Genomic DNA, 26,757 nt, shown 5'->3' with positions numbered 1-26,757 from the left:
TTGTCATTTTGAGACTGTACTACTGTAACTCGCTCCTGGCATGTCTGCCTGTGAGTGCCATTTGACCTCTGCAACTGATCCAGAATGCAGCTGTGCGACTTGTTTTCAACCTTCCTAAGTTCTTATCACCCCATTGCTATGCTCCCTCCACTGGCGTCCTGTAGTTGTCCACATCAGATTTAAAATACTTAAGCTTGCCTACAACGCCAAAGGAAGACCACCACTCATTTACTATAAAGCACTTATCACACCCTGCACCACACTCCCCCCAAATCCTCTAGTACTGCTTGATGGCTCCCACCATCTCTCAGGGTACAAGGAAGTCATGCATCAAGACTCTTCAGAGGTTCAAGCCCCAGCACTGCCAGGCTCTGTGTTACTGATCAGAAAGTCGGGGGTTCAAGCTGCCATTTCTAAATGCCAAACTGCCACTGTTGGGCCCTTGAGCAAGGCCTTCAACCCTTGCTGCTCCAGGAGTGCTGTATCATGGCAGACCCTGCGCTCTGACCCCAGCTTCCTGACATGCTGGGCTATGCGAAGAAAAGAATTTCACTGTGCATATGTATGTGTGATAAATAAAGACTCATTATCATTACCTCCCCAACCGAGTTTTTCAACTAATGATACTAGGCCGTGACCTAGTAAACCAGTATCAGGATATATTTATTGATAGAGACTCTGTATTGCACAAGATACAGAGACTCCTGTAAGTCGCTCTGGATAAGAGTGTCTTCCAAATGCCACTTAACTTGTCAAATTAACAAGCTAAGCTAAATGGATGAGGTGTAATGATGTGCCCATCAAGCCTTCCATGTCTTTGCAATATCAAAGAGATCATCACTTCAAGATTTACAGTTTAGAACAAATTAAAGAAACATTATATAGTATATAATACAATACGTTCCTGCAGCTTTAAATGTTTCATTATTTCCCTCACTCTCAGTAACGCTTCATCCTGGTCATGGTTATGGTGAATCTGGAGCTTGTCAGAGAACATTATTTAGTGTATTTTAACTAGATATATTTGATTATTTTCACAATTTAATACAGTTGTCAGTTCTGCCTGCCTGGCCACTTTACATTAACATTAACAACTTTTTTTTATTTGTAAAGAAGATAAGCTAACTAGATTTTTAAAGAAGGGACATTCACTAAATGCAGGGCAGAAGATACTGGATGAAAGTTATGGGGCATAAAGTCATATATGATTCTGATTTTTGTTGTTGTTGGAAAAGCCCACTAGAGGGTGATGTGGATCAAATTTTCTGAAAAAATTTGTGGCGGTGTAACCTCATTTTGGCCAAAAAGTTCAAACTCAATGACAAAGTTTCACCAGATCACCCTGATAAACCCCCATGTTTGACACTTGTTTATGTGATATGATTACATAAATATATAAATATATATTTTTTAATTAAAATGCATGTCAGTGTGTATACAGTAAGCAGTAATAATATAATCATACACACAAGTATAAACATGCAAGCACACAAAAAGCCTCTCAAAGCATCGAATACAAAATAAAAATGAAAGAAAATACATCTTGAAGTTGGTAAAAATCAAAGAAAACCAATAATATTTGGAATTATTAAAGGTCAGTCTAAGGATACATAATATAATATTAATATACATTATAATATACATGATATAACTAAACTATCCCTTCATAATTGACTTATTGCGACGTCCAATCTTATAGTCAGTTTAGACTCCTCTTATTGGTTCGATTTCAGATTGTTGTAGATTTCATCCTCCCTGTAAAATATGAAAACATTGCAACTTTTCAATTTCTGAAGAAAGATATTGATGCAAATATATTTCTGTTCAAATAAAGGAACGTCATATTCCTCACATCTACTTTTGCGCCTCTTTTATTAAGTTTTGGTAACGTTGATTTATTTCATACGCACATGAGTATGTTGATAAATGTCAATTACTCAAAGTGCAACACACGATGCAACTCATGTGCATTTAGTGACGCTCACAAAACTCCATAAAAGGTCAATCTCACAGAGAGCTGATGGTGCAAAATGAGGACAAAATGGTGAAAGAAAGGAATTTCTCAAAGGCAGAAGTGGAAGTTATTTTTTACTCACGTAAAAAATAACAATAATAATTTAAAAAAAAAAGCTATGTACAACCCTAATTCCAAAAAAGTTGGGACGCTGTGTCAAATGTAAATAAAAACCAAATACAATGATTTGCAAATCTCATAAACCCATATGGTATTCACAATAGAACATAGAAAACATATCTAATGTTTAAACATTTGTCCCAACTTTTTTGAGACGTGTTGCGGCCATCAAATTAAAAATTACCTTATTTTTTTCTTGAAATGCTACATTTACTCAGTTTAAACATTTGATATTTTTTCTATGGTCAGTTGTGAATAACATACAGGTTTATGAGATTTGCAAATCTTTGCATTCTGTTTTTATTGACACTTATTTACATTTTACACAGTGGCCCATCTTTTTTGGAATTGGGGTTGTATAAAATCGCAGTAACTCATCTTCAATGATATAATTTGAAGTCAAACAACTGAGGTTCACATTAGGGAGTCTACTTATGATGTACAAATTTACACAATCTCAGGATATGAACATTTTTCTGAACTAACATGATGTTCCAGAATTTTCTAGAATTTTTTAACAAATGATTTACAGATAAATTTGTTCATGTTCACCTTGATGAACGAGGCCCATAGGTAGAGATTTTTTTTTTTTTTTTTTTTAAAGAATTTCCAACATAAATGGTAACTTCATTTCAAAACACACATAACTGCTCTCATTTACTGTTTAAACCCTTTATTACCTTTTAAATGATACAATTATTACTGGTGTAGTACTGCATAAAAGAGAAAGAAACCACATATATACACTGTTTTCACACAAAACGCATCTATTTTGAACTAAATCATGGTTTTACTGTATCTTCTCTATTAGTTGCAGCTGTGCCTGTGTTTTGTTTTTGGATTTTTTTTTTTTTCAACTGAAAGTGGAAAAATAACTCAGAAGGCATGACAGACTTACGGAACAGCTCTTGACTTGGCGAGACTCACTGTGGCATATTCTACTTCCTCTTCCTGTTTTAGAGCCTCTGTCAGTTGAACAGTTGAGTAGAGGGGTACTTCCTGTGTGTGGGAGTTTCTGAAATAAACACTGGAGTACTGAACGTTGTCCTGATCTTCTGAGGACGCTGTTTGTGTGGGGTCAGAGGTCATGGCTGAGACGTTACCATACACAGGGGCAGAGTTGTTCTGAGAGAGAGAGAGAGAGAGAGAGAGAGAGAGAGAAGGTGAAGCGTTACATCTGCTCAAACTTTTTTTTAGAGGAAAGAATGTTATACTTGTTTTAAAATATTGCCTGGAGATCTCACTTCTCTCTTAGTGCATTCACTAAAACTCACCTTGCTGTAATCCTCACTCCTGTTACTGAACAACGACGCTCTTCTCCTGTTGGAATATGTGTAATAAAAACAGTAACATCACCAGCTATACTTGCAGTGTGGAATGAATTAGTATTTATATACTACATGAGTTAATGTAACCCCCTTGATGTGAAAAAAAAAATCGTCTGGACTGTGCAGTGCAGAGGATAGATACTAGATCAGTGTTCTAGTTCTCAACGTGGTGTACCTGGACCACCAGGGGTCTGTGAAGCATAGCTGTCGTGTCTACACCTGAATCGGCAAGAAGTTCCCATGCTGCACTGCAGCCTACAGACATGGTCGCTCCATACTACAACTCTGAACTGACACACTGAATCTAATCTCTACCCACGCTATTAAAAAAACGGACTCCAAAATCGTGCCAAGACTTTATTGTTGTGACTGATATTCCAGTTGTTTTTGACGTTGCTCCCGTCCATTGGTTTTGTGATTGTAGTTTTCCGAGTTTGTTCTGTCTGCTAATCGGCTAACTTCTTGCCCGTTTTTGGCTCTGCCTTTACTTAATGGTGGTTTTTTTTTTTTGGAATTGTTTGCCGTTCTGCTTATAAATAAAACACATTTTGCAACTGCATCTGCTTCCACTGCATGACAGTATACTTCGCCATTTCTACACATGCAGCAACACATTGACACATTGATTAAGCAAGTCGACATTTGACCCTCTGAACCCTAGGGATATTGTAATCTCTTCTTGTTTTGTCTCCATGTCAATGAGGGTCAAATCAACTTGATTTCAAAGCAGACGGATTTCGGGTTCTTACCGTATCCACAGAAAGACCGCAATGAACAACAGAACCAACAGAACCAACGCAACAGTGACTCCAGAAACGGCGTATTTCACGACACTGTTATCTGTATCAGTAAGAAATAATCAGCATGTTAAAAAGGATCCTGAAAAGTGGTCTTGAATGGAGACAAAGAGGAGGACACAATCAAGAAACAGTAACGTGTGATGTCATCAAAGACAAAAATGGCATGCTTGTGAGAAGCGAGTACCTGATGTACATGGCCATTCTGATGAATTGGATGATCCAAATCCATTCCTTGCTGTACAGTAGTAAAATCCATCTGCTCTCGAGGATAAAGTTAAATTGGTGCCATTTTCAATCAGTATCACATCTCCTTCTGTTTTCTTGTACCAGGTGTAAGAGCTGTTGGGGTTGGAGTCACTTCTACACAACAGTGTGACCAAGTCTCCAGACACGGATGGAACGACAGTCACAGACGTGTTTCGGGGGGAGTCTGATCAGAAGTGGGAGTTACTTACTTATTGAATGTATTACATTAAAAAATAATCATCATACACAAAAAAACTGCACCTACATAACACATCCAGGAGTGTGGGTGTAGAGTTGTGCTGTCCCAGCTGGTTGTGAGCAGTGCAGTAGTACAGTCCGCTGTGCTGGGAGCTGATGTTGCTGATGCTGTAATTCTGGCCTGTTGTCAGCAGTGTGTCTGCAGCTGCTCTCTGTTTAAACCAGGAGTAGGTGAGAACAGGAGGGTTTGCATCACTGCTACAGCTCAGAGTCACTGAATCCCCCTCCAGTGTGTCTCCAGAGGAAAGAACCACTGCGCTGGTGTTTTTAGGAGAATCTAAAAACAGGCACAAGGTCTTAATATTAAAAACAGTGGACTTCATTTATGAACCTGGTTACGAGGAAATTTATTCATAAATCGTTCACAGGAGCATCTACACAAGATTGGTATTTATGGAAATATAGCTAGGAAAAATTCTTGTGTTCTGAGCTCCGAGGATCCTACAAGAGTTTGTAAAGGTACGTATAAGGAGACTCACTAACGTGAACCTCAAATGATCAGCTTCATTTTGGAGTGTTGGTTTATTGGTTATTTATTTAAACTACACCCAAAACTTTATGGCAATTTTTTGAAGCTCAATCATTTCACATTAATGATTAAAGAATACATAAACAAGCCAAGTAAGAGCAGCCATTCAACTGGTAGAAAAGAAACGCCATCGTACAAGACGAAGAGTTCAGTATACTTTGTACTTTCAGCAAAACTAAGTGCATCAGGCTCGCAAGAATCCAAAACCCACACTCACTCACTTTCTCTGGGGTTCATTGTGGCTGTCACGTATAAATGCATGCATATATGAAGCTATATGAACTTCAGTGCCTCAAGATGTATACTGAGGACTCTGAGGCCTTAGTATGCTTTAACCTTTAACATCCTCACTGAAAACAACAGACATTGTTTTCTTTGCATTTTTTATTTCCTTGGGGCAATAACAACAATAATCAATGTTTATTTTTTAACAGACCCCACAGGTTTTTTTTTTTAGTATAGGCGTAGTATAGATAACTTATGGCCTTTTTAGTATAGGCCAAAAGTCACTTCATAGTAAAAGCATAAATACATTTACCAAGTACCAAAAACATTTAGAAGAAGTTAAATAAACCGGTAGAGGCGGACGTCTGGAGTGACTTCCTTGTTGCTAACTTCCTGTAAGGAGGCGAACTGAAAAGGCACACTACTTCAAGACACAGCAACATTTACTGAATGTTTTTAACACAACATACCTAAACCGAGTGGTAGAGATGGCTCGATCAGCTGAGTTATGTTCAACACATTTTTCAATAAGATGTAGTGACTCAAAAAGTGCAGTTGAATTAAAACGTGTAGTTGAGAAGAAGGTTAAAGGGTTAATGTGGAGACATCACGTGGAGACATCACGTGGAGGCTTCATTCACTGTGTCGTGCACACTGGGTGAACCCCTCACATGACACGACCCTGTGATTGGTCATTATAAACGAAGTGTGTCCAAGCCGAATCATTTCAAGATGGATGACTTTGAGGGTCAGCAATCTTTTTCCTGTAGTTGTGTAAATCGTCATGAAATTTTAATAGCGCCAGCTACAGTACTACTTATACATCAATATAAAACAGCATGGAGTATAGCATGAGCTGCATTAATGAATGATTTAGTGCATGCCGTACTTAAGAGCTGCTCTTTCACCATTTATTCACCAGTGTGTCGTTTTCAGCTCTCTGTTTTGTGGACGCCAGTAAATTTAAATCAGCTGTGCTGTGAATGAGCTTGGTATTTTATGGTAATGGGCATTTATCAACATGCGTAGGTATGTAACTATGGAGATGATCAGGCTTACCAAAACGTTTGTGAATATTATTATATTAATTCAGTTTTTGTGAACATTGCATGTGAAACTCAGGGACCAACTGTTACAAACACTGTTAATTCATTCAACATTCATTCTCTAATGCATACACCCAAACTTTGACTGGAAGCAAGAATATACGCATAAAGGAAAAACATACCTAGTTTTTAGATGTCCTGAACATGTGTAATTTTTTTTCACTTACATAACACATCCAGGAGTGTGGGTGTAGAGTTGTGCTGTCCCAGCTGGTTGTGAGCAGTGCAGTAGTACAGTCCGCTGTGCTGGGAGCTGATAGTGCTGATGCTGTAATTCTGGCCTGTTGTCAGCAGTGTGTCTGCAGCTGCTCTCTGTTTAAACCAGGAGTAGGTGAGAACAGGAGGGTTTGCATCGCTGCTACAGCTCAGAGTCACTGAATCCCCCTCCACTGTGTCTCCAGAGGAAAGAACCACTGTGCTGGTGTTTTTAGGGGAATCTGATTAGAAATAAAACACCTGAATCAGCTGGTGTGTGTTCAGGATCAGCATTTGATCCAGATATAGATGTACTATGATTGAGGAGAGTAAAATCCACACTCACACACTGGAGGAGAGAGGAGACTGTCATGGCCTTCAACAGCACAGCTGTAACTGACCGCACCACCGACTGCAGCTACAGAGCAGGAGGCAGATTTACACTTAGACACACGCTGTCCGTTCTTGTACCAGATGTAAGTGGGGTTGTTAGACAGAGTGCAGGTGGTGATGCAGATCAGTGTTATGCTCTGTAAGTATGATACTGCAACTTTCACCTGCAGACCTGTGTTAGAGACACATAACAGTTGCTGTAGAGCTAAAAACACTGATGCTGAGAATCCTGTAAATACTGAGACACTAGCAAAAGCAGAAGAATCTTAATCTACCTGTGAGAGACAGATAGACACCATCAGAGCCGTATGTCTGTTTATGATAAGTGGCTTTAAACAGGAGGTGATATTTTGTTGAATCCATCTCTGTTAGATTTTTCAGTCTCAGTGTGCTCCTGTTTGGTCTATCCTTAAGAAACTCCACTTTCTCATCTGTATGACTCAGTTCTCTGTCCATGATGTGCCAGACAGGTTGCAGGGCGGGACTCTGTTCAGGGAAGGTGTAGTAACCATGGATGTCTACTGATGAGCCAATCAGAGCACAGATAGTCTGCGAGGAGTAAGTCACACTCCAGCAGCTATTCTGATCGAAAACACCTGAAACACACATAAGATTAGCACTACTAATAGCGTACCATTACTAATATTATTTAACAAAATAAAATAAAAAAACAGGAGTGGACAGTGGCAAAAAAAAAAAAAAAAAAAGAAGGGAAAAAAGGACAAAAGGACAGTTTAAAGATAGCCTTTAATGGAGGAGCTGGAATAGCAGTCTCTGGGATAATGTATGTTCCAAATATTTGGTGTCATGACACTGCATGACCCCCAATGTGGACAACTGGGGACAGAGTAATCCCTGATATTAATAACCTAATATACAGAGGCTTAGAGACAGTCCAGAGTCACAAGGCAAGAAAAAGATCAGTATATTTCAGACATTTGTCAATAAATATGTGTTTATTGTAATCTAACAGAAGCTGGCAGTGAGATGATGACAGAGTGAGTGAAGTGTAAAGTGAGTTCTTACAGACAGCAGGAGAGCGAAGCTCCTCGTGTCCTCCTACAGCACAGGAGTAGCTGCCTGATCCCCCACTACTGACATACAGTTCATTTCTGTACGGGTTAGTAACACGCTGTCCGTTCTTGTACCAGATGTAAGTGGGGTTGTTAGACAGAGTGCAGGTGGTGATGCAGCTCAGCTTCTTGTTCCAGTTACCCGAGTCTGATACTGTAACCTTCAGATCTGCAAATAATAAGTATGGTTTGGTGTTATTTTCAAATATAGAATATTCTCACACTTTAACTTAATGTTTCTCATACAGCTTTACCTGTGACAGACAGAAAGACTCCAGGTTGGCCGGTGTATTTGCCTGTAGCATCATCAGTGTAGAATCTGAATCTGTATGTTTGAGCGTCTTTCTCTCTCAGGTTAGTGATTCTCAGTCTACAGTTATTCTGGGAGATCTGTGTGTACTGCACTCGGCCCCGATACTCCTCATCCTCTCTCACATCCACAGGTTCAACACCAGCCTGCTCTTTAATGAACCAGAACACTTCTGTGACCTTGTAACGATTAGGGAAGGTGTAATAACTGTGTATGTCCACTGATGAGCCAATCAGAGAGCAGATAGTCTGGGTGGAGTACGTCACACTCCAGCAGCTCTTCTCATCAAAAACACCTGAAACATATAAACTGAGTTAGAACAGAAATCTAAATAAATAAATAAAAACCTAAAGCATCACTCAGTCATGAATCACTGCATCTGAGTTTATTGTAATCTAACAGAAGCTGGCAGTGAGATGATGACAGAGTGAGTGAAGTGTAAAGTGAGTTCTTACAGACAGCAGGAGAGCGAAGCTCCTCGTGTCCTCCTACAGCACAGGAGTAGCTGCCTGATTCCCAACTACTGACATACAGTTCATTTCTGTACGGGTCAGTGACACGCTGTCCGTTCTTGTACCAGATGTAAGTGGGGTTGTTAGACAGAGTGCAGGTGGTGATGCAGCTCAGCTTCTTGCGCCAGTCTGATACTGTAACCTTCAGATCTGCAAATGATATGTTTATACATAGGATGTGTGTGTGTGTGTGTGTGTGTGTGTGTGTGTGTGTGTGTGTTACCTGTAACAGTCAGATGAACTCCAGATGGAGCTGATATCCAGTCACTGCTCTGTGTTTTAAATCTGAAGTTATAAACTCCAGAGTCACTCGCTCTCACATTCCTCACTGTCAGCTCACAGTCAGACGTCTCTGTGCTTACAGACACTCGTCCTGAGTATTGTGGATCTTTGCTCAGGTCTCGTGGTTCTCCTTCAGAGCTCTGGACTCGATACCACTCTCTCTGTCTGACACTGGAGTAATAAGGTTTTCTTAACATACAGGGGATTTTTACTGTAGATCCAGTAACAACACAGAGACTCTGAGAGGAGAGAGTTACTCTGTGCTGAGCCTGAACTCCTGGAACACACACACACACACACACACACACACACACACACACACAGATCAAACTGTGAGTTTACACACTAATTAAATAAGCGAACTAAGTAAGTACTTGCACACCTTTTGCTTCTAAAACAATTTACCAAAAAAGTGTCTCTATGTGTAAATCTGTGCCCTTTCAGTCGATAGAGCATGTGTGAGATCAAGCTCTGATATTAGAGGAGAAAGGCCTGGATCATGATGTTATGCACCTGTAAGCAATGGGTGTGACTGAAACACCTGTACTCAATAATTAGTAGGGGTGTCCACATAATTTGGACCACATCGTGTATAAACATCAGACAATGTGTTGATCTCGTTTCAGTTCGGTTGTCACGTTGCAGGTTTACAGAAACAGAGAAGCAGATTTCGTTTCCAGATGAACAAACCAGAGTGTACAGAGCGATTATAAATCATTACAGCGTACAGATGTACAGGAGTAAAGATAAACAGTACTAAGAGTGATGAAAGTCCTAGGATGAGCACAGGACAGTCCTTATGATTATAGTAGCTGTTAAATTACTGCCTAACTGAGGTCTAGAACATTACAGTACACAAGACACAGGCACAGATAGTACCATACATCCACAAATTATATTAAATTAATAAAATCGGGGGGAAAAATCAAGAAGTTTACCTGCGAGCAACATGAGAATTGCTGCTGCTGAAAAATGTCTTGTTCTAATCAGCATGACTGCATCACCCCTTAAAGACAGATTATACTTAGTGATAAACATGCACACTACTAGAATTATTCCTGCATTTGATATCATCTCATACAACGTATAAATAACACAATATAAGCGATGGTTACTTCCATAAGAGATACGGATGGAAAAGGACACAACCAGGATCTTACAGAAGCCGTGAAATGCGAGCCGAGTTTAGTTCAGTATGAGCATCAGGGTTGTTTTAGGATTATTTATGACTCGTCTTGTCGGGGGTTAAACGTTGAGTCCAAATGACAAGATAACGTCTCAAAATAAGAATAACAAGGCAAAGTAATGCGATATTTATTTGAACTAGAGGCGTCATATCTTGAGATAATGAGTTATTCAGTCAAAATAACAACACAGCACTTTCAAAACCTGCGTCGGATTTTCATTTCCACTTTGTAACACTTTCTAAATATACTTTGGCAGTATTAGAATGTACCACAAGACAAATAAAGTATAAAAACTTATGAGAAAATGCTTACGTTTCTTCCAGTCAGCTCTCGTCTGTTAAGCTGTTCGTACGGAAATGGAAACTTTGAGCAGAAAACACTGGGTTTCCTTCCTCATTTACTTACATTAATTAGAATGATGTGTTTCACAATGACTAAAGACTCAAGTGAGTGACTTTCATTTACATTCAATTATTTTACACTTTAAACTTTTTGGACAAATCCTGCCTATGGGAATAATGTTCTAAGGTGTTAGGTATTCCTGTGAATACTAAGTAAAGAGATCGTAGATACATGTAATAATAATGGAGTGAAAAAAGGAACTATGAGGACAAGTTTAGTGCCAAGAAAACCACAACAACAACAACAAAAGATACTTGTGGTCTTTAATAACGATGTTGAAGGTTGGAGAGTGGATGAAGACTATACTTATACTTACTATATATTTATTATTTGATGAGGTGCTGCTCACTTCTAGATTTTTGGGCAGTGTATCCTAGTAGTGTAGGCCTTTGTTTTTAATGATAATCATAATGGTTTGTTCCCTAAAGAATTAACAGAAATAAAATAGATCTAATGTTAATTGATCCTTGGCGGTGGATTATTGTTTCTCTGTTCTCAATATAGAGAAACACATTAGCACAAGAGGATGTGAAAGAAAAAGATCAGCAACTGTAGACTGTTTAGAAGGTCTGACAGATCATAATTTACAGCTTGTCTAAGCCAGCGGTTTAGACATTAATGGCTTCAGTGTTGTCACATTAAAAGATATAATCAAATATTTACAAAAATGTGAGGGGTGTACTCACTTTTGAGATACTGTGTATAAATATATATATATATATATATATATATATATATATATATATATATATATATATATATATATATATATATATATATATACACAGCCCTTGATTCAGGGTTAAAACCTGGACTGACTGAGAACGTTGATAACCGGCGCCATGAAACCTGTTAACTTTAATTATCCTCAAAACGTACTTACTCTGCAACTCTGAGTTTGTTCAACTCGGCTCGTGAAACGGGCCTCAGAAGCACAAATTAAAATAGATCATGCACTGACCAGGAAGAGCGTAACCACAGTTTTAACCACTGCTGCTGCTGCTGTTCTCAGTCACACAGCGAGAGAGCCAGTGACGTGCGAAAATGACGACAGAAGCAGAACCCAGTTTGAAACCGTTCAAAAACTTCATCCGGGTTTATAGAATTAACAGTGCAAATAAACTCCCACAGACAAAGAAAGGTACACAACAGCACCGAAAAACACTAGAAAGAGCTGAAATATCTGAAAAGTTTACCTGTCAGTAACATGAGCATCGCTGCTAATGTTATATTTCTCGACTTTCTGTAAAACATGGTGACATCGGCCTTCAGACAGCTGACACTTGAAGATCCACTAAATGTTGCCTACTGGCCAAAAATATCCGTGAGGGAAAAAACTGTTGTTTTATTTACTGACAAGTGTTTGTCTTAATCATCTGTTACTCCTTCACACGTACTGCACTTGTAGGGTTATGAGCGTCTATATGATATTAGTAGTAAGGACTAGGAGAGGTTGGGTAATGCACTTACCAAAGCATTGTGGTTACCACATCACCCTATTTTAGCTCAGTGTCTTCCTTTCCTTTACATGAGAACAGACATTCAAGTGAGTAACGCCCATTTCTTACACTACTGTCCTTTATTTTGTGCTATAAAAAGTCTCTTTAACTTAATTTCTTTTTCTAAACCTAGTTAAAGATGTACCACGTCCTGATTTCAGGTTGTTCTTCTCTTTTGGTTCATCTGTTATGACTGTGTGTCTGTCTCTGTGTGATGAGGGGTGTTGGTAATGGCTCTCTGCACAAGAAATGTTGGCTCAGTCACAAAAGCACATCAGTGCAATGGTGTTTATTTACACAAACAGTCCCAAAAATAAGTAAATAATGTACCAAACCATAAAAAATAAACTAATATATATTTATGTATGTATATAGATAGATAGATAGATAGATACACACACACACACACACACACACACAGCTCAGGATCAAACCCCACACCACCACCAGAGGGCGCATGCGTAGTCTGTCGTATGTTCTTTAGAAGTTTTACCAGACCTGGGTTTTTTACTGCGTCACTTAATCCACCCTATAGTCTCATCTTGGTACTTTTCCCCTGAAGTCTTATCTCTTCTTTTGACTCTGATTTGCAAGCTTAGAGGGCTTTGTTTAGAAACCCAGTTCTGGAATGTGTCTTATTGGTTTTTTATATTGCCACAAAGTGAAGCTGTTTTAGACAAACACAAAGTTCTTAATTTACTGCCATAGAGTGAAGATGCTTTAGTCAAACACAAGACACTTAATGTACACACAAGAATACACAAGAATACAACTTGTTAGTGTTTTATAATTTTAGATTATGCTTGCTGTGCAGAGGTACGGATCGACACAGAAAACAATTAGGCCTACTGTTTAGTAAGACACAGAATTCTTCTAACTCAATACACACTTATAACTTGATCAACAAGTGTACTATGAATTTAGATAATGCTTCCCACAAGTAATTCTTAACTGTTGGGTATACAGTGGGTATACATACCAGATTATACCTGATTAACATATCCTAACATTAGTAAACTCTGTAGTTACACACATCGATTACACTTTTATATCTATAACTGTTCTCTGGATTTGTCCTGCCTGCTTTCTGATCATTGTGGAGTTGGTCTGTAATAATCTTTTGTTATGAATTTTAACATGATCATAATAGAAATATATCTGGTCTCAGATCAGTGGTAAAGAATCAGTTTCCTCTAAAACTAAGTTGGATCAGCTCATACACTCAGAGGAACACTTGTGTGTGGATTTACATTACTGCATGTTCCACTGTTTCAATCAGTTTTGTTAAATTCACTGAACAACTTTAATAAAACTCTAGAGAACAAGAGCCTTTAAACTGTTCTGCTCTAAGAGCAGCTTCCCCAGTTCACATCCTGGCCTGAAACATTACAAAATAAACCGCAAAACTGTTCTCAGATCAGCCGACACATTCATCACTACTGTAGCATTAGTGTTTAATGTTGCCACCAGCATGAAGCTGTTAAACAAGCGACAATATCTCGAAAATAAAGCAAGCTGGATCTACCACACAGAAGTAAATACTCATTTAGCACAGTTTATGGCCTTTTGATAACCTGGAATCTGTTACAACATTAGGAGTTTTTCATGTCCATTCATTTTGTATCTGGAGTTGTTTAGTTTAGGCCTGTTAGGAAAAGCCCACAGCTAACATATTCCATGTAGCAGAGACAGGTTCATCTTAATACTCAACAAATACAGCAACCCTACCTGTAATATTCAACAACAGGATCAGCAGCAGCAGCTTTCCTGATCCAACGTCCATAGTTCCACTTAGAGCCCTGAAAAACACAATCATTTAACTGTTTAACTGGGAGATCACTATAAACACAATCTATATCAATATGCATAGGTGTGCTCGTTGTATATTAATAGATAAATATAATAATATCTGTAAAATCATACATGGGGTGATGATGAAATATTTACAGTAATAAACTTACTAACGAGAATCATAGAGTTTTTTCTCACGTCCTCTCGGGTCTCCTTTTAATGTTCTAACTTAGTGGAAATGTGCAGTGGTGTGATGACAGGGCGTGTGATACTCTGTGTGAGTTTATTTATACTCTTAATTCTGTAAACCCAGATGTGTGAAGTATGAAATGTTTCTGAGTTCTGTTTCTATGGTTATTTTCACACGTTCTTGTCTCTCATGCTCTGTGTGTGTGTGTGTGTGTGTGCATGTGTGTGTGTGTGTGTGTGTGTGTGTGTGTGTGTGGGTGTGTGTGGGTGTGAGAGTCACAGGTTAAGCATATGTGCTGGACTAGACGCAAGTAGCTGAAGATGAAAAATAACTTTGTTTCCTTCCTGTTTTCTGAGTAAGAAAGTAAGAAACAGTCTCTTTATACACACTATTTCAGCACTAGTACTGAATCATTAAAAATAATCAGTTTACACAGCAGTCAAACTCTCCTGTATACTATACATCATAATGAATGACATTTTATTCCATCTGTTTTTTGCAGCTCATCAACAAAGTAGCTGAAAAACTGATCTGAGCTTTACATTCTCCACCAGGCCTTTTCCCCTTTAAATTCATCTCCACATAACATTTCTCATACTTTCATTAATTTAGCTGAGACTTTAATTCACGTTCATTATTTAGTTTAAGAACACTTCACCGGTGTGTGTGTGTGTGTGTGTGTGTGTGTGTGGGTGGGTGTGTGTTCCAGTAGTAGGGACAGCACATTGTAACTGTAATTGTAATATAGCCTAAAATCAGGAAGTGACCCGAAAGTGTCAGAGGTTGCTGTAGAATTCAGGAGCGTGCTGCCTCTGCTGGTGATGAGGGGAAACGCCTCACTTACAGTGTGACAGTAGTGTCAGTGCAGGTCAAGGGTCACTCTCGTGCTGTGTATAAGAATTCACTTTAAACTTCACTCTGTCTCTGTCCATCACAGGCAATAACACACAGTTAAACATTCATTTAAGTCAATTTCATCGATAAATAAATGAAAATAATAACAAACCTAGTTTAAGCTGAGCTGTATCACCTCCTGCACTCTGTCTAACAACCCCACTTACATCTGGTTCAAGAACGGACAGCGTGTGTTATTAAAACACTTTCACTCAGTCTTTAAGAAACCTTGCTCCAAGTGCTTACTAGTGACGTTATGAAGCCTTTTGAACACACATTAGTTCTTCCAGTTGTGACCAAATTTGTTTTTATATCTTTGATTCCTGTTTCTGCCGTGTTTAACATCACCTGACCTGTACGTTTTTTATGTATTTATTTTGTGTGTCGGTGTAGAGTTACCCTTCACATCCAGGTGTGTCGGTGTAGCGTTACCCTTCACATCCAGGAGTGTCGGTGTAGCGTTACCCTTCACATCCAGGAGTGTCGGTGTAGCGTTACCCTTCACATCCAGGTGTGTCGGTGTAGCGTTACCCTTCACATCCAGGTGTGTCGGTGTAGAGTTACCCTTCACATCCAGGTGTGTCGGTGTAGCGTTACCCTTCACATCCAGGTGTGTCGGTGTAGCGTTACCCTTCACATCCAGGTGTGTCATTGTAGCGTTACCCTTCACATCCAGGTGTGTCGGTGTAGCGTTACCCTTCACATCCAGGTGTGTCGGTGTAGCGTTACCCTTCACATCCAGGTGTGTCGGTGTAGAGTTACCCTTCACATCCAGGTGTGTCGGTGTAGAGTTACCCTTCACATCCAGGTGTGTCGGTGTAGCGTTACCCTTCACATCCACGTGTGTCGTTGTAGCGTTACCCTTCACATCCAGGTGTGTCGGTGTAGCGTTACCCTTCACATCCAGGAGTGTCGGTGTAGCGTTACCCTTCACATCCAGGAGTGTCGGTGTAGCGTTACCCTTCACATCCAGGTGTGTCGGTGTAGAGTTACCCTTCACATCCAGGAGTGTCGGTGTAGCGTTACCCTTCATCCGGTGTAGCGTTACCCTTCACATCCAGGAGTGTCGGTGTAGCGTTACCCTTCACATCCAGGAGTGTCTGTGTAGCGTTACCCTTCACATCCAGGAGTGTCGGTGTAGCGTTACCCTTCACATCCAGGTGTGTCGGTGTAGCGTTACCCTTCACATCCAGGTGTGTCGGTGTAGCGTTACCCTTCACATCCAGGAGTGTCGGTGTAGCGTTACCCTTCACATCCAGGTGTGTCGGTGTAGAGTTACCCTTCACATCCAGGTGTGTCGTTGTAGCGTTACCCTTCACATCCAGGTGTGTCGTTGGAGCGTTACCCTTCACATCCAGGAGTGTCGGTGTAGCGTTACCCTTCACATCCAGGAGTGTCGGTGTAGAGTTACCCTTCACATCCAGGTGTGTCGTTGTAGCGTTACCCTTCACATCCAGGAGTGTCGGTGTAGCGTTACCCTTCACATCCAGGAGTGTCGGTGTAGCGTTACCCTTCACATCCAGGTGTGTCGGTGTAGCGTTACCCTTCACATCCAGGTGTGTCGTTGTAGCGTTACCCTTCACATCCAGGAGTGTCGGTGTAGCGTTACCCTTCACATCCAGGAGTGTCGGTGTAGAGTTACCCTTCACATCCAGGTGTGTCGTTGTAGCGTTACCCTTCACATCCAGGAGTGTCGGTGTAGCGTTACCCTTCACATCCAGGAGTGTCGGTGTAGCGTTACCCTTCACATCCAGGTGTGTCGGTGTAGCGTTACCCTTCACATCCACGTGTGTCGTTGTAGCGTTACCCTTCACATCCAGGTGTGTCGGTGTAGCGTTACCCTTCACATCCACGAGTGTCGGTGTAGCGTTACCCTTCACATCCAGGTGTGTCGGTGTAGCGTTACCCTTCACATCCAGGTGTGTCGGTGTAGCGTTACCCTTCACATCCAGGTGTGTCGGTGTAGCGTTACCCTTCACATCCAGGTGTGTCGGTGTAGCGTTACCCTTCACATCCAGGAGTGTCGGTGTAGCGTTACCCTTCACATCCAGGTGTGTCGGTGTAGCGTTACCCTTCACATCCAGGTGTGTCGGTGTAGCGTTACCCTTCACATCCACGTGTGTCGTTGTAGCGTTACCCTTCACATCCAGGTGTGTCGGTTGTAGCGTTACCCTTCACATCCAGGTGTGTCGGTGTAGCGTTACCCTTCACATCCAGGTGTGTCGGTGTAGCGTTACCCTTCACATCCAGGAGTGTCGGTGTAGCGTTACCCTTCACATCCAGGTGTGTCGGTGTAGAGTTACCCTTCACATCCAGGTGTGTCGTTGTAGCGTTACCCTTCACATCCAGGTGTGTCGTTGTAGCGTTACCCTTCACATCCAGGAGTGTCGGTGTAGCGTTACCCTTCACATCCAGGTGTGTCGGTGTAGAGTTACCCTTCACATCCAGGTGTGTCGTTGTAGCGTTACCCTTCACATCCAGGAGTGTCGGTGTAGCGTTACCCTTCACATCCAGGAGTGTCGGTGTAGCGTTACCCTTCACATCCAGGTGTGTCGGTGTAGCGTTACCCTTCACATCCAGGTGTGTCGTTGTAGCGTTACCCTTCACATCCAGGAGTGTCGGTGTAGCGTTACCCTTCACATCCAGGAGTGTCGGTGTAGAGTTACCCTTCACATCCAGGTGTGTCGTTGTAGCGTTACCCTTCACATCCAGGAGTGTCGGTGTAGCGTTACCCTTCACATCCAGGAGTGTCGGTGTAGCGTTACCCTTCACATCCAGGTGTGTCGGTGTAGCGTTACCCTTCACATCCACGTGTGTCGTTGTAGCGTTACCCTTCACATCCAGGTGTGTCGGTGTAGCGTTACCCTTCACATCCATGAGTGTCGGTGTAGCGTTACCCTTCACATCCAGGTGTGTCGGTGTAGCGTTACCCTTCACATCCAGGTGTGTCGGTGTAGAGTTACCCTTCACATCCAGGTGTGTCGGTGTAGCGTTACCCTTCACATCCAGGTGTGTCGGTGTAGCGTTACCCTTCACATCCAGGAGTGTCTGTGTAGCGTTACCCTTCACATCCAGGTGTGTCGGTGTAGAGTTACCCTTCACATCCAGGTGTGTCGGTGTAGCGTTACCCTTCACATCCAGGTGTGTCGGTGTAGCGTTACCCTTCACATCCAGGTGTGTCGGTGTAGCGTTACCCTTCACATCCAGGAGTGTCGGTGTAGCGTTACCCTTCACATCCAGGTGTGTCGGTGTAGCGTTACCCTTCACATCCAGGTGTGTCGGTGTAGCGTTACCCTTCACATCCACGTGTGTCGTTGTAGCGTTACCCTTCACATCCAGGTGTGTCGGTGTAGCGTTACCCTTCACATCCAGGAGTGTCGGTGTAGCGTTACCCTTCACATCCAGGAGTGTCGGTGTAGCGTTACCCTTCACATCCAGGTGTGTCGGTGTAGCGTTACCCTTCACATCCAGGAGTGTCGGTGTAGCGTTACCCTTCACATCCAGGAGTGTCGGTGTAGCGTTACCCTTCACATCCAGGTGTGTCGTTGTAGCGTTACCCTTCACATCCAGGTGTGTCGTTGTAGCGTTACCCTTCACATCCAGGAGTGTCGGTGTAGCGTTACCCTTCACATCCAGGAGTGTCGGTGTAGAGTTACCCTTCACATCCAGGTGTGTCGTTGTAGCGTTACCCTTCACATCCAGGAGTGTCGGTGTAGCGTTACCCTTCACATCCAGGAGTGTCGGTGTAGCGTTACCCTTCACATCCAGGTGTGTCGGTGTAGCGTTACCCTTCACATCCATGAGTGTCGGTGTAGCGTTACCCTTCACATCCAGGTGTGTCGGTGTAGCGTTACCCTTCACATCCAGGTGTGTCGGTGTAGAGTTACCCTTCACATCCAGGTGTGTCGGTGTAGCGTTACCCTTCACATCCTGGAGTGTCTGTGTAGAGTTACCCTTCACATCCAGGTGTGTCGGTGTAGCGTTACCCTTCACATCCAGGTGTGTCGGTGTAGCGTTACCCTTCACATCCAGGAGTGTCTGTGTAGCGTTACCCTTCACATCCAGGTGTGTCGGTGTAGAGTTACCCTTCACATCCAGGTGTGTCGGTGTAGCGTTACCCTTCACATCCAGGTGTGTCGGTGTAGCGTTACCCTTCACATCCAGGTGTGTCGGTGTAGCGTTACCCTTCACATCCAGGAGTGTCGGTGTAGCGTTACCCTTCACATCCAGGTGTGTCGGTGTAGCGTTACCCTTCACATCCAGGAGTGTCGGTGTAGCGTTACCCTTCACATCCAGGAGTGTCGGTGTAGCGTTACCCTTCACATCCAGGAGTGTCGGTGTAGCGTTACTCTTCACATCCAGGTGTGTCGGTGTAGAGTTACCCTTCACATCCAGGAGTGTCGGTGTAGCGTTACCCTTCATCCGGTGTAGCGTTACCCTTCACATCCAGGAGTGTCGGTGTAGCGTTACCCTTCACGTCCAGGAGTGTCGGTGTAGCGTTACCCTTCACGTCCAGGAGTGTCGGTGTAGCGTTACCCTTCACGTCCAGGAGTGTCGGTGTAGAGTTACCCTTCACGTCCAGGTGTGTCGGTGTAGCGTTACCCTTCACGTCCAGGTGTGTCGGTGTAGCGTTACCCTTCACGTCCAGGTGTGTCGGTGTACAGTTACCCTTCACGTCCAGGTGTGTCGGTGTAGCGTTACCCTTCACGTCCAGGTGTGTCGGTGTAGCGTTACCCTTCACGTCCAGGAGTGTCGGTGTAGCGTTACCCTTCACATCCAGGAGTGTCGGTGTAGCGTTACCCTTCACATCCAGGTGTGTCGGTGTAGAGTTACCCTTCACATCCAGGTGTGTCGTTGTAGAGTTACCCTTCACATCCAGGTGGGTCGTTGTAGCGTTACCCTTCACATCCAGGTGTGTCGTTGTAGCGTTAACCTTCACATCCAGGAGTGTCGGTGTAGCGTTACCCTTCACATCCAGGAGTGTCGGTGTAGAGTTACCCTTCACATCCAGGTGGGTCGTTGTAGCGTTACCCTTCACATCCAGGTGTGTCGTTGTAGCGTTAACCTTCACATCCAGGAGTGTCGTTGTAGCGTTACCCTTCACATCCAGGTGTGTCGTTGTAGAGTTACCCTTCACATCCAGGTGGGTCGTTGTAGCGTTACCCTTCACATCCAGGTGTGTCGTTGTAGCGTTAACCTTCACATCCAGGAGTGTCGGTGTAGCGTTACCCTTCACATCCAGGAGTGTCGGTGTAGCGTTACCCTTCACATCCAGGTGTGTCGGTGTAGCGTTACCCTTCACATCCACGTGTGTCGTTGTAGCGTTACCCTTCACATCCATGAGTGTCGGTGTAGCGTTACCCTTCACATCCAGGTGTGTCGGTGTAGCGTTACCCTTCACATCCAGGTGTGTCGGTGTAGAGTTACCCTTCACATCCAGGTGTGTCGGTGTAGCGTTACCCTTCACATCCTGGAGTGTCTGTGTAGCGTTACCCTTCACATCCAGGAGTGTCGGTGTAGCGTTACCCTTCACATCCAGGTGTGTCGGTGTAGCGTTACCCTTCACATCCAGGAGTGTCGGTGTAGCGTTACCCTTCACATCCAGGAGTGTCGGTGTAGCGTTACCCTTCACATCCACGTGTGTCGTTGTAGCGTTACCCTTCACATCCAGGTGTGTCGGTGTAGCGTTACCCTTCACATCCAGGTGTGTCGGTGTAGCGTTACCCTTCACATCCAGGTGTGTCGGTGTAGCGTTACCCTTCACATCCAGGAGTGTCTGTGTAGCGTTACCCTTCACATCCAGGTGTGTCGGTGTAGAGTTACCCTTCACATCCAGGTGTGTCGGTGTAGCGTTACCCTTCACATCCAGGTGTGTCGGTGTAGCGTTACCCTTCACATCCAGGTGTGTCGGTGTAGCGTTACCCTTCACATCCAGGAGTGTCGGTGTAGCGTTACCCTTCACATCCAGGTGTGTCGGTGTAGCGTTACCCTTCACATCCAGGTGTGTCGGTGTAGCGTTACCCTTCACATCCAGGAGTGTCGGTGTAGCGTTACCCTTCACATCCAGGAGTGTCGGTGTAGCGTTACCCTTCACATCCAGGAGTGTCTGTGTAGAGTTACCCTTCACATCCAGGAGTGTCGGTGTAGCGTTACCCTTCACATCCAGGAGTGTCGGTGTAGCGTTAACCTTCACATCCAGGAGTGTCTGTGTAGCGTTACCCTTCACATCCAGGTGTGTCTGTGTAGCGTTACCCTTCACATCCAGGAGTGTCGGTGTAGAGTTAACCTTCACATCCAGGATTGTCGGTGTAGCGTTACCCTTCACATCCAGGTGTGTCGGTGTAGCGTTACCCTTCACATCCAGGAGTGTCGGTGTAGCGTTACCCTTCACATCCAGGAGTGTCTGTGTAGAGTTACCCTTCACATCCAGGTGTGTCGGTGTAGCGTTACCCTTCACATCCAGGAGTGTCGGTGTAGCGTTACCCTTCACATCCAGGAGTGTCGGTGTAGCGTTACCCTTCACATCCAGGAGTGTCTGTGTAGAGTTACCCTTCACATCCAGGTGTGTCGGTGTAGCGTTACCCTTCACATCCAGGAGTGTCGGTGTAGCGTTACCCTTCACATCCAGGAGTGTCGGTGTAGCGTTAACCTTCACATCCAGGAGTGTCTGTGTAGCGTTACCCTTCACATCCAGGTGTGTCGGTGTAGAGTTACCCTTCACATCCAGGAGTGTCTGTGTAGCGTTACCCTTCACATCCAGGTGTGTCGGTGTAGCATTACCCTTCACATCCAGGTGTGTCGTTGTAGAGTTACCCTTCACATCCAGGTGTGTCGTTGTAGAGTTACCCTTCACATCCAGGTGTGTCGTTGTAGAGTTACCCTTCACATCCAGGTGTGTCGTTGTAGAGTTACCCTTCACATCCAGGTGTGTCTGTGTAGCGTTACCCTTCACATCCAGGTGTGTCGGTGTAGCGTTACCCTTCACTTCCAGGTGTGTCGGTGTAGCGTTACCCTTCACATCCAGGAGTGTCGGTGTAGCGTTACCCTTCACATCCAGGAGTGTCGGTGTAGCGTTACCCTTCACATCCAGGTGTGTCGGTGTAGAGTTACCCTTCACATCCAGGTGTGTCGGTGTAGCGTTACCCTTCACATCCAGGAGTGTCTGTGTAGCGTTACCCTTCACATCCAGGTGTGTCGGTGTAGCGTTACCCTTCACATCCAGGTGTGTCGGTGTAGAGTTACCCTTCACATCCAGGTGTGTCGGTGTAGCGTTACCCTTCACATCCAGGTGTGTCGGTGTAGCGTTACCCTTCACATCCAGGTGTGTCGGTGTAGCGTTACCCTTCACATCCAGGAGTGTCGGTGTAGCGTTACCCTTCACATCCAGGTGTGTCGTTGTAGCGTTACCCTTCACATCCAGGTGTGTCGGTGTAGCGTTACCCTTCACATCCAGGTGTGTCGGTGTAGAGTTACCCTTCACATCCAGGTGTGTCGGTGTAGAGTTACCCTTCACATCCAGGTGTGTCGGTGTAGCGTTACCCTTCACATCCAGGTGTGTCGGTGTAGCGTTACCCTTCACATCCAGGTGTGTCGGTGTAGCGTTACCCTTCACATCCAGGTGTGTCGGTGTAGAGTTACCCTTCACATCCAGGTGTGTCGGTGTAGAGTTACCCTTCACATCCAGGTGTGTCGTTGTAGAGTTACCCTTCACATCCAGGTGTGTCGTTGTAGAGTTACCCTTCACATCCAGGTGTGTCTGTGTAGCGTTACCCTTCACATCCAGGTGTGTCGGTGTAGCGTTACCCTTCACTTCCAGGTGTGTCGGTGTAGCGTTACCCTTCACATCCAGGAGTGTCGGTGTAGCGTTACCCTTCACATCCAGGAGTGTCGGTGTAGCGTTACCCTTCACATCCAGGTGTGTCGGTGTAGCGTTACCCTTCACATCCAGGTGTGTCGGTGTAGCGTTACCCTTCACATCCAGGTGTGTCGGTGTAGAGTTACCCTTCACATCCAGGTGTGTCGGTGTAGAGTTACCCTTCACATCCAGGTGTGTCGTTGTAGAGTTACCCTTCACATCCAGGTGTGTCGTTGTAGAGTTACCCTTCACATCCAGGTGTGTCTGTGTAGCGTTACCCTTCACATCCAGGTGTGTCGGTGTAGCGTTACCCTTCACTTCCAGGTGTGTCGGTGTAGCGTTACCCTTCACATCCAGGAGTGTCGGTGTAGCGTTACCCTTCACATCCAGGAGTGTCGGTGTAGCGTTACCCTTCACATCCAGGTGTGTCGGTGTAGAGTTACCCTTCACATCCAGGTGTGTCGGTGTAGCGTTACCCTTCACATCCAGGAGTGTCTGTGTAGCGTTACCCTTCACATCCAGGTGTGTCGGTGTAGCGTTACCCTTCACATCCAGGTGTGTCGGTGTAGAGTTACCCTTCACATCCAGGTGTGTCGGTGTAGCGTTACCCTTCACATCCAGGTGTGTCGGTGTAGCGTTACCCTTCACATCCAGGTGTGTCGGTGTAGCGTTACCCTTCACATCCAGGAGTGTCGGTGTAGCGTTACCCTTCACATCCAGGTGTGTCGTTGTAGCGTTACCCTTCACATCCAGGTGTGTCGGTGTAGCGTTACCCTTCACATCCAGGTGTGTCGGTGTAGAGTTACCCTTCACATCCAGGTGTGTCGGTGTAGAGTTACCCTTCACATCCAGGTGTGTCGGTGTAGCGTTACCCTTCACATCCAGGTGTGTCGGTGTAGCGTTACCCTTCACATCCAGGTGTGTCGGTGTAGCGTTACCCTTCACATCCAGGTGTGTCGGTGTAGAGTTACCCTTCACATCCAGGTGTGTCGGTGTAGCGTTACCCTTCACATCCAGGTGTGTCGGTGTAGCGTTACCCTTCACATCCAGGGAACGGTCAGGGAAGGTGTAATAACTGTGTATGTCCACTGATGATCCAATCAGAGAGCAGATATTCTGGGTGGAGTACGTCACACTCCAGCAGCTCTTCTCATCAAAAACACCTGAAACATATAAACTGAGTTAGAACAGAAATCTAAATAAATAAATAAAAACCTAAAGCATCACTCAGACATGAATCACTGCATCTGAGTTTATTGTAATCTAACAGAAGCTGGCAGTGAGATGATGACAGAGTGAGTGAAGTGTAAAGTGAGTTCTTACAGACAGCAGGAGAGCGAAGCTCCTCGTGTCCTCTTACAGCACAGGTGTAGCTGCCTGATTCCTCAATTTTGACATCAAGTTCATTTATATAACGGTCAGTAACACGCTGTCCGTTCTTGTACCAGATGTAAGTGGGGTTGTTAGACAGAGTGCAGGTGGTGATGCAGCTCAGCGTCCTCCCCCAGCTGTACACACTGGAGGAGAACGGTGTTGACTCTCGTACACTTGACAGGAGTAGCTGCCCACGATAGATAGATGGGTGGAGTCGATCACAATCGATGCCTCAGTTATGTATTGCTCGTATTGGCCATTCCTGTACCAGTAGAAACGGTACGTGCTGAGGCTGCAGGTGGCGCTACAGGTCAGTTTCAGTTCTCTCTGTCCTACAGTGTTAGGATCCACCTTCACCTGCAAGTCTACACACAATTCACTTTACATACCTAAATCCTGTAAATACTACATACATACAGGACTTATCTTCCATACCTGAATCAATAAAGCGTGTGAGTGTGTGTGTGTGTGTGTGTGTGTGTGTGTGTGTGTGTGTGTGTTACCTGTAACAGTCAGATGAACTCCAGATGGAGCAGATATCCAGTTATTGCTCCATGTTTTAAATCTGAAGTTATAAACTCCAGAGTCACTCGCTCTCACATTCCTCACTGTCAGCTCACAGTCAGACGTCTCTGTGCTTACAGACACTCGTCCTGAGTATTGTGGATCTTTCCTCAGGTCTCGTGGTTCTCCTTCAGAGCTCTGGACTCGATACCACTCCTTCGGTCTGCGATAATAAGAGTTTGGATATGTACAGGGGATTTTTACTGTAGATCTAGTAACAGCACAGAGACTCTGAGAGGAGAAAGTTACTCTGTGCTGAGCCTGTACTCCTGGAACACACACACACACACACACACACACACACACACACACAGAGAGGACAAGTCCATCTAATTTGTGAGTTCAAACACTGACTATGTAAACACTTGCACACTACTTGCTTCTAAAACAATTTGGCCAAAACAGCTCACTCTAGACTCAAACCCATCCTGTTCTGGGTAACACTGGGATTATGTAATGGTAGTGGGATTATAAAACATTATTATTATTATTATTATTTATTCATTCATTTATTATTATTATTTTTTACAATCAATAATGTTTTAAAACAGATCTAACAGATATCAGCCGAAGTCAAGCACACGACATACTACACAGGCACATAACAGTAACAAAAGAATGCAAATACAAATGTAATATATATTTGTAAAAAAAAATTTTTTATACATATATATATATATATATATATATATATTAAAAAAATCAGGTTTACCTGCCAGCAACATGAGAACTGCTGCTGTTGAAAACAGTCTTGTTCTATTCAGCATGACTACATCACCCCTTAAAGGTAAACATGCACACTACAAGAATTATAATCCATTTTCTCAAACCATCTAATCTTATACAATGTATAATTAACACAATATAAGTGATGGTTACTTCAATAAGAGATACAAATGGAAAAGTACACAACTAGGAAATGTCGTGATTTTGACCTATTACGTCACTTGCTGGATGAAAATTATGACAAAAAATAAAACACAAAGGAGACAACTGTGGGAAAATGAGGGTTTATTAAGGGAAAAGTGTACACAGGTTAAGATCATAAGTTACTAACACTCACAAACCTTGTAACACACACACACTAGATATGTAAACACGCTAGAGAGATGAGGTGAAGATGATTAAAAGAAATAAACATAGTATATACACTTACCCACAGTAAAACGCAAAGGAAGATTAAAGAGATGATTAAGGTCCGCACTCATTAACAGTCAAGTCAATAATGCCCTAAGGGGGTGAAGTTGTTTTGTAAAATAAAAAAATAAAAAAGGGGAAACCAAAAATGCAGTATAAGGGAAACCTACATGAGCTAAAAATGCAGTATATGGGAACTAAAAAAATTAGAAAAAGTCATACGTAATGGGCCTTAAAAAATACCTAAAATCACATACAATAAGATTATATATATATATATATATATATATATATATATATATATATATATATATATAAAGAAGAATTGGTCATAAGCAGCTTTCAGTAATGATGAACTGTGAAATGAAGTTAACCTTCCTATAATGGTTCAAATCCCTGCATGCATTATACACTGAAAATAAATAAATAATCTTAAATACAGCACATCATGTACGATTTTTGGGCAGTGTATC

At 43.2% G+C, this 26,757-nt stretch overlaps 1 protein-coding gene across 1 annotated transcript; it reads right to left on the bottom strand.

Annotated features, from left to right (window-relative positions):
- Positions 1 to 1,384: 1,384 nt before the first annotated feature.
- LOC128602586 (sialoadhesin) lies at positions 1,385 to 25,574 on the bottom strand. The gene is made up of 21 exons (XM_053616472.1): positions 25,571 to 25,574; positions 25,087 to 25,416; positions 24,919 to 24,948; positions 24,533 to 24,715; positions 24,247 to 24,372; positions 15,378 to 15,384; positions 14,208 to 14,354; positions 10,330 to 10,397; positions 9,333 to 9,668; positions 9,053 to 9,259; positions 8,542 to 8,892; positions 8,241 to 8,456; positions 7,490 to 7,810; positions 7,168 to 7,386; positions 6,794 to 7,063; positions 4,774 to 5,043; positions 4,447 to 4,692; positions 4,212 to 4,302; positions 3,409 to 3,454; positions 3,033 to 3,259; positions 1,385 to 1,755 (listed from the first exon to the last, which is right to left on the bottom strand). Exons 1-21 carry the CDS (start codon positions 25,572 to 25,574, stop codon positions 1,716 to 1,718), a joined length of 3,735 nt encoding a protein of 1,244 aa, XP_053472447.1. The 3' UTR covers positions 1,385 to 1,715.
- Positions 25,575 to 26,757: the final 1,183 nt, after the last annotated feature.

This window comes from Ictalurus furcatus, chromosome 27 (assembly GCF_023375685.1).
Source record: "Ictalurus furcatus strain D&B chromosome 27, Billie_1.0, whole genome shotgun sequence".
NCBI classification, from domain to species: domain Eukaryota; kingdom Metazoa; phylum Chordata; class Actinopteri; order Siluriformes; family Ictaluridae; genus Ictalurus; species Ictalurus furcatus.
Note: the sequence above shows the minus strand (reverse complement) of the source record. Positions and strands in the feature narration are given on the sequence as shown.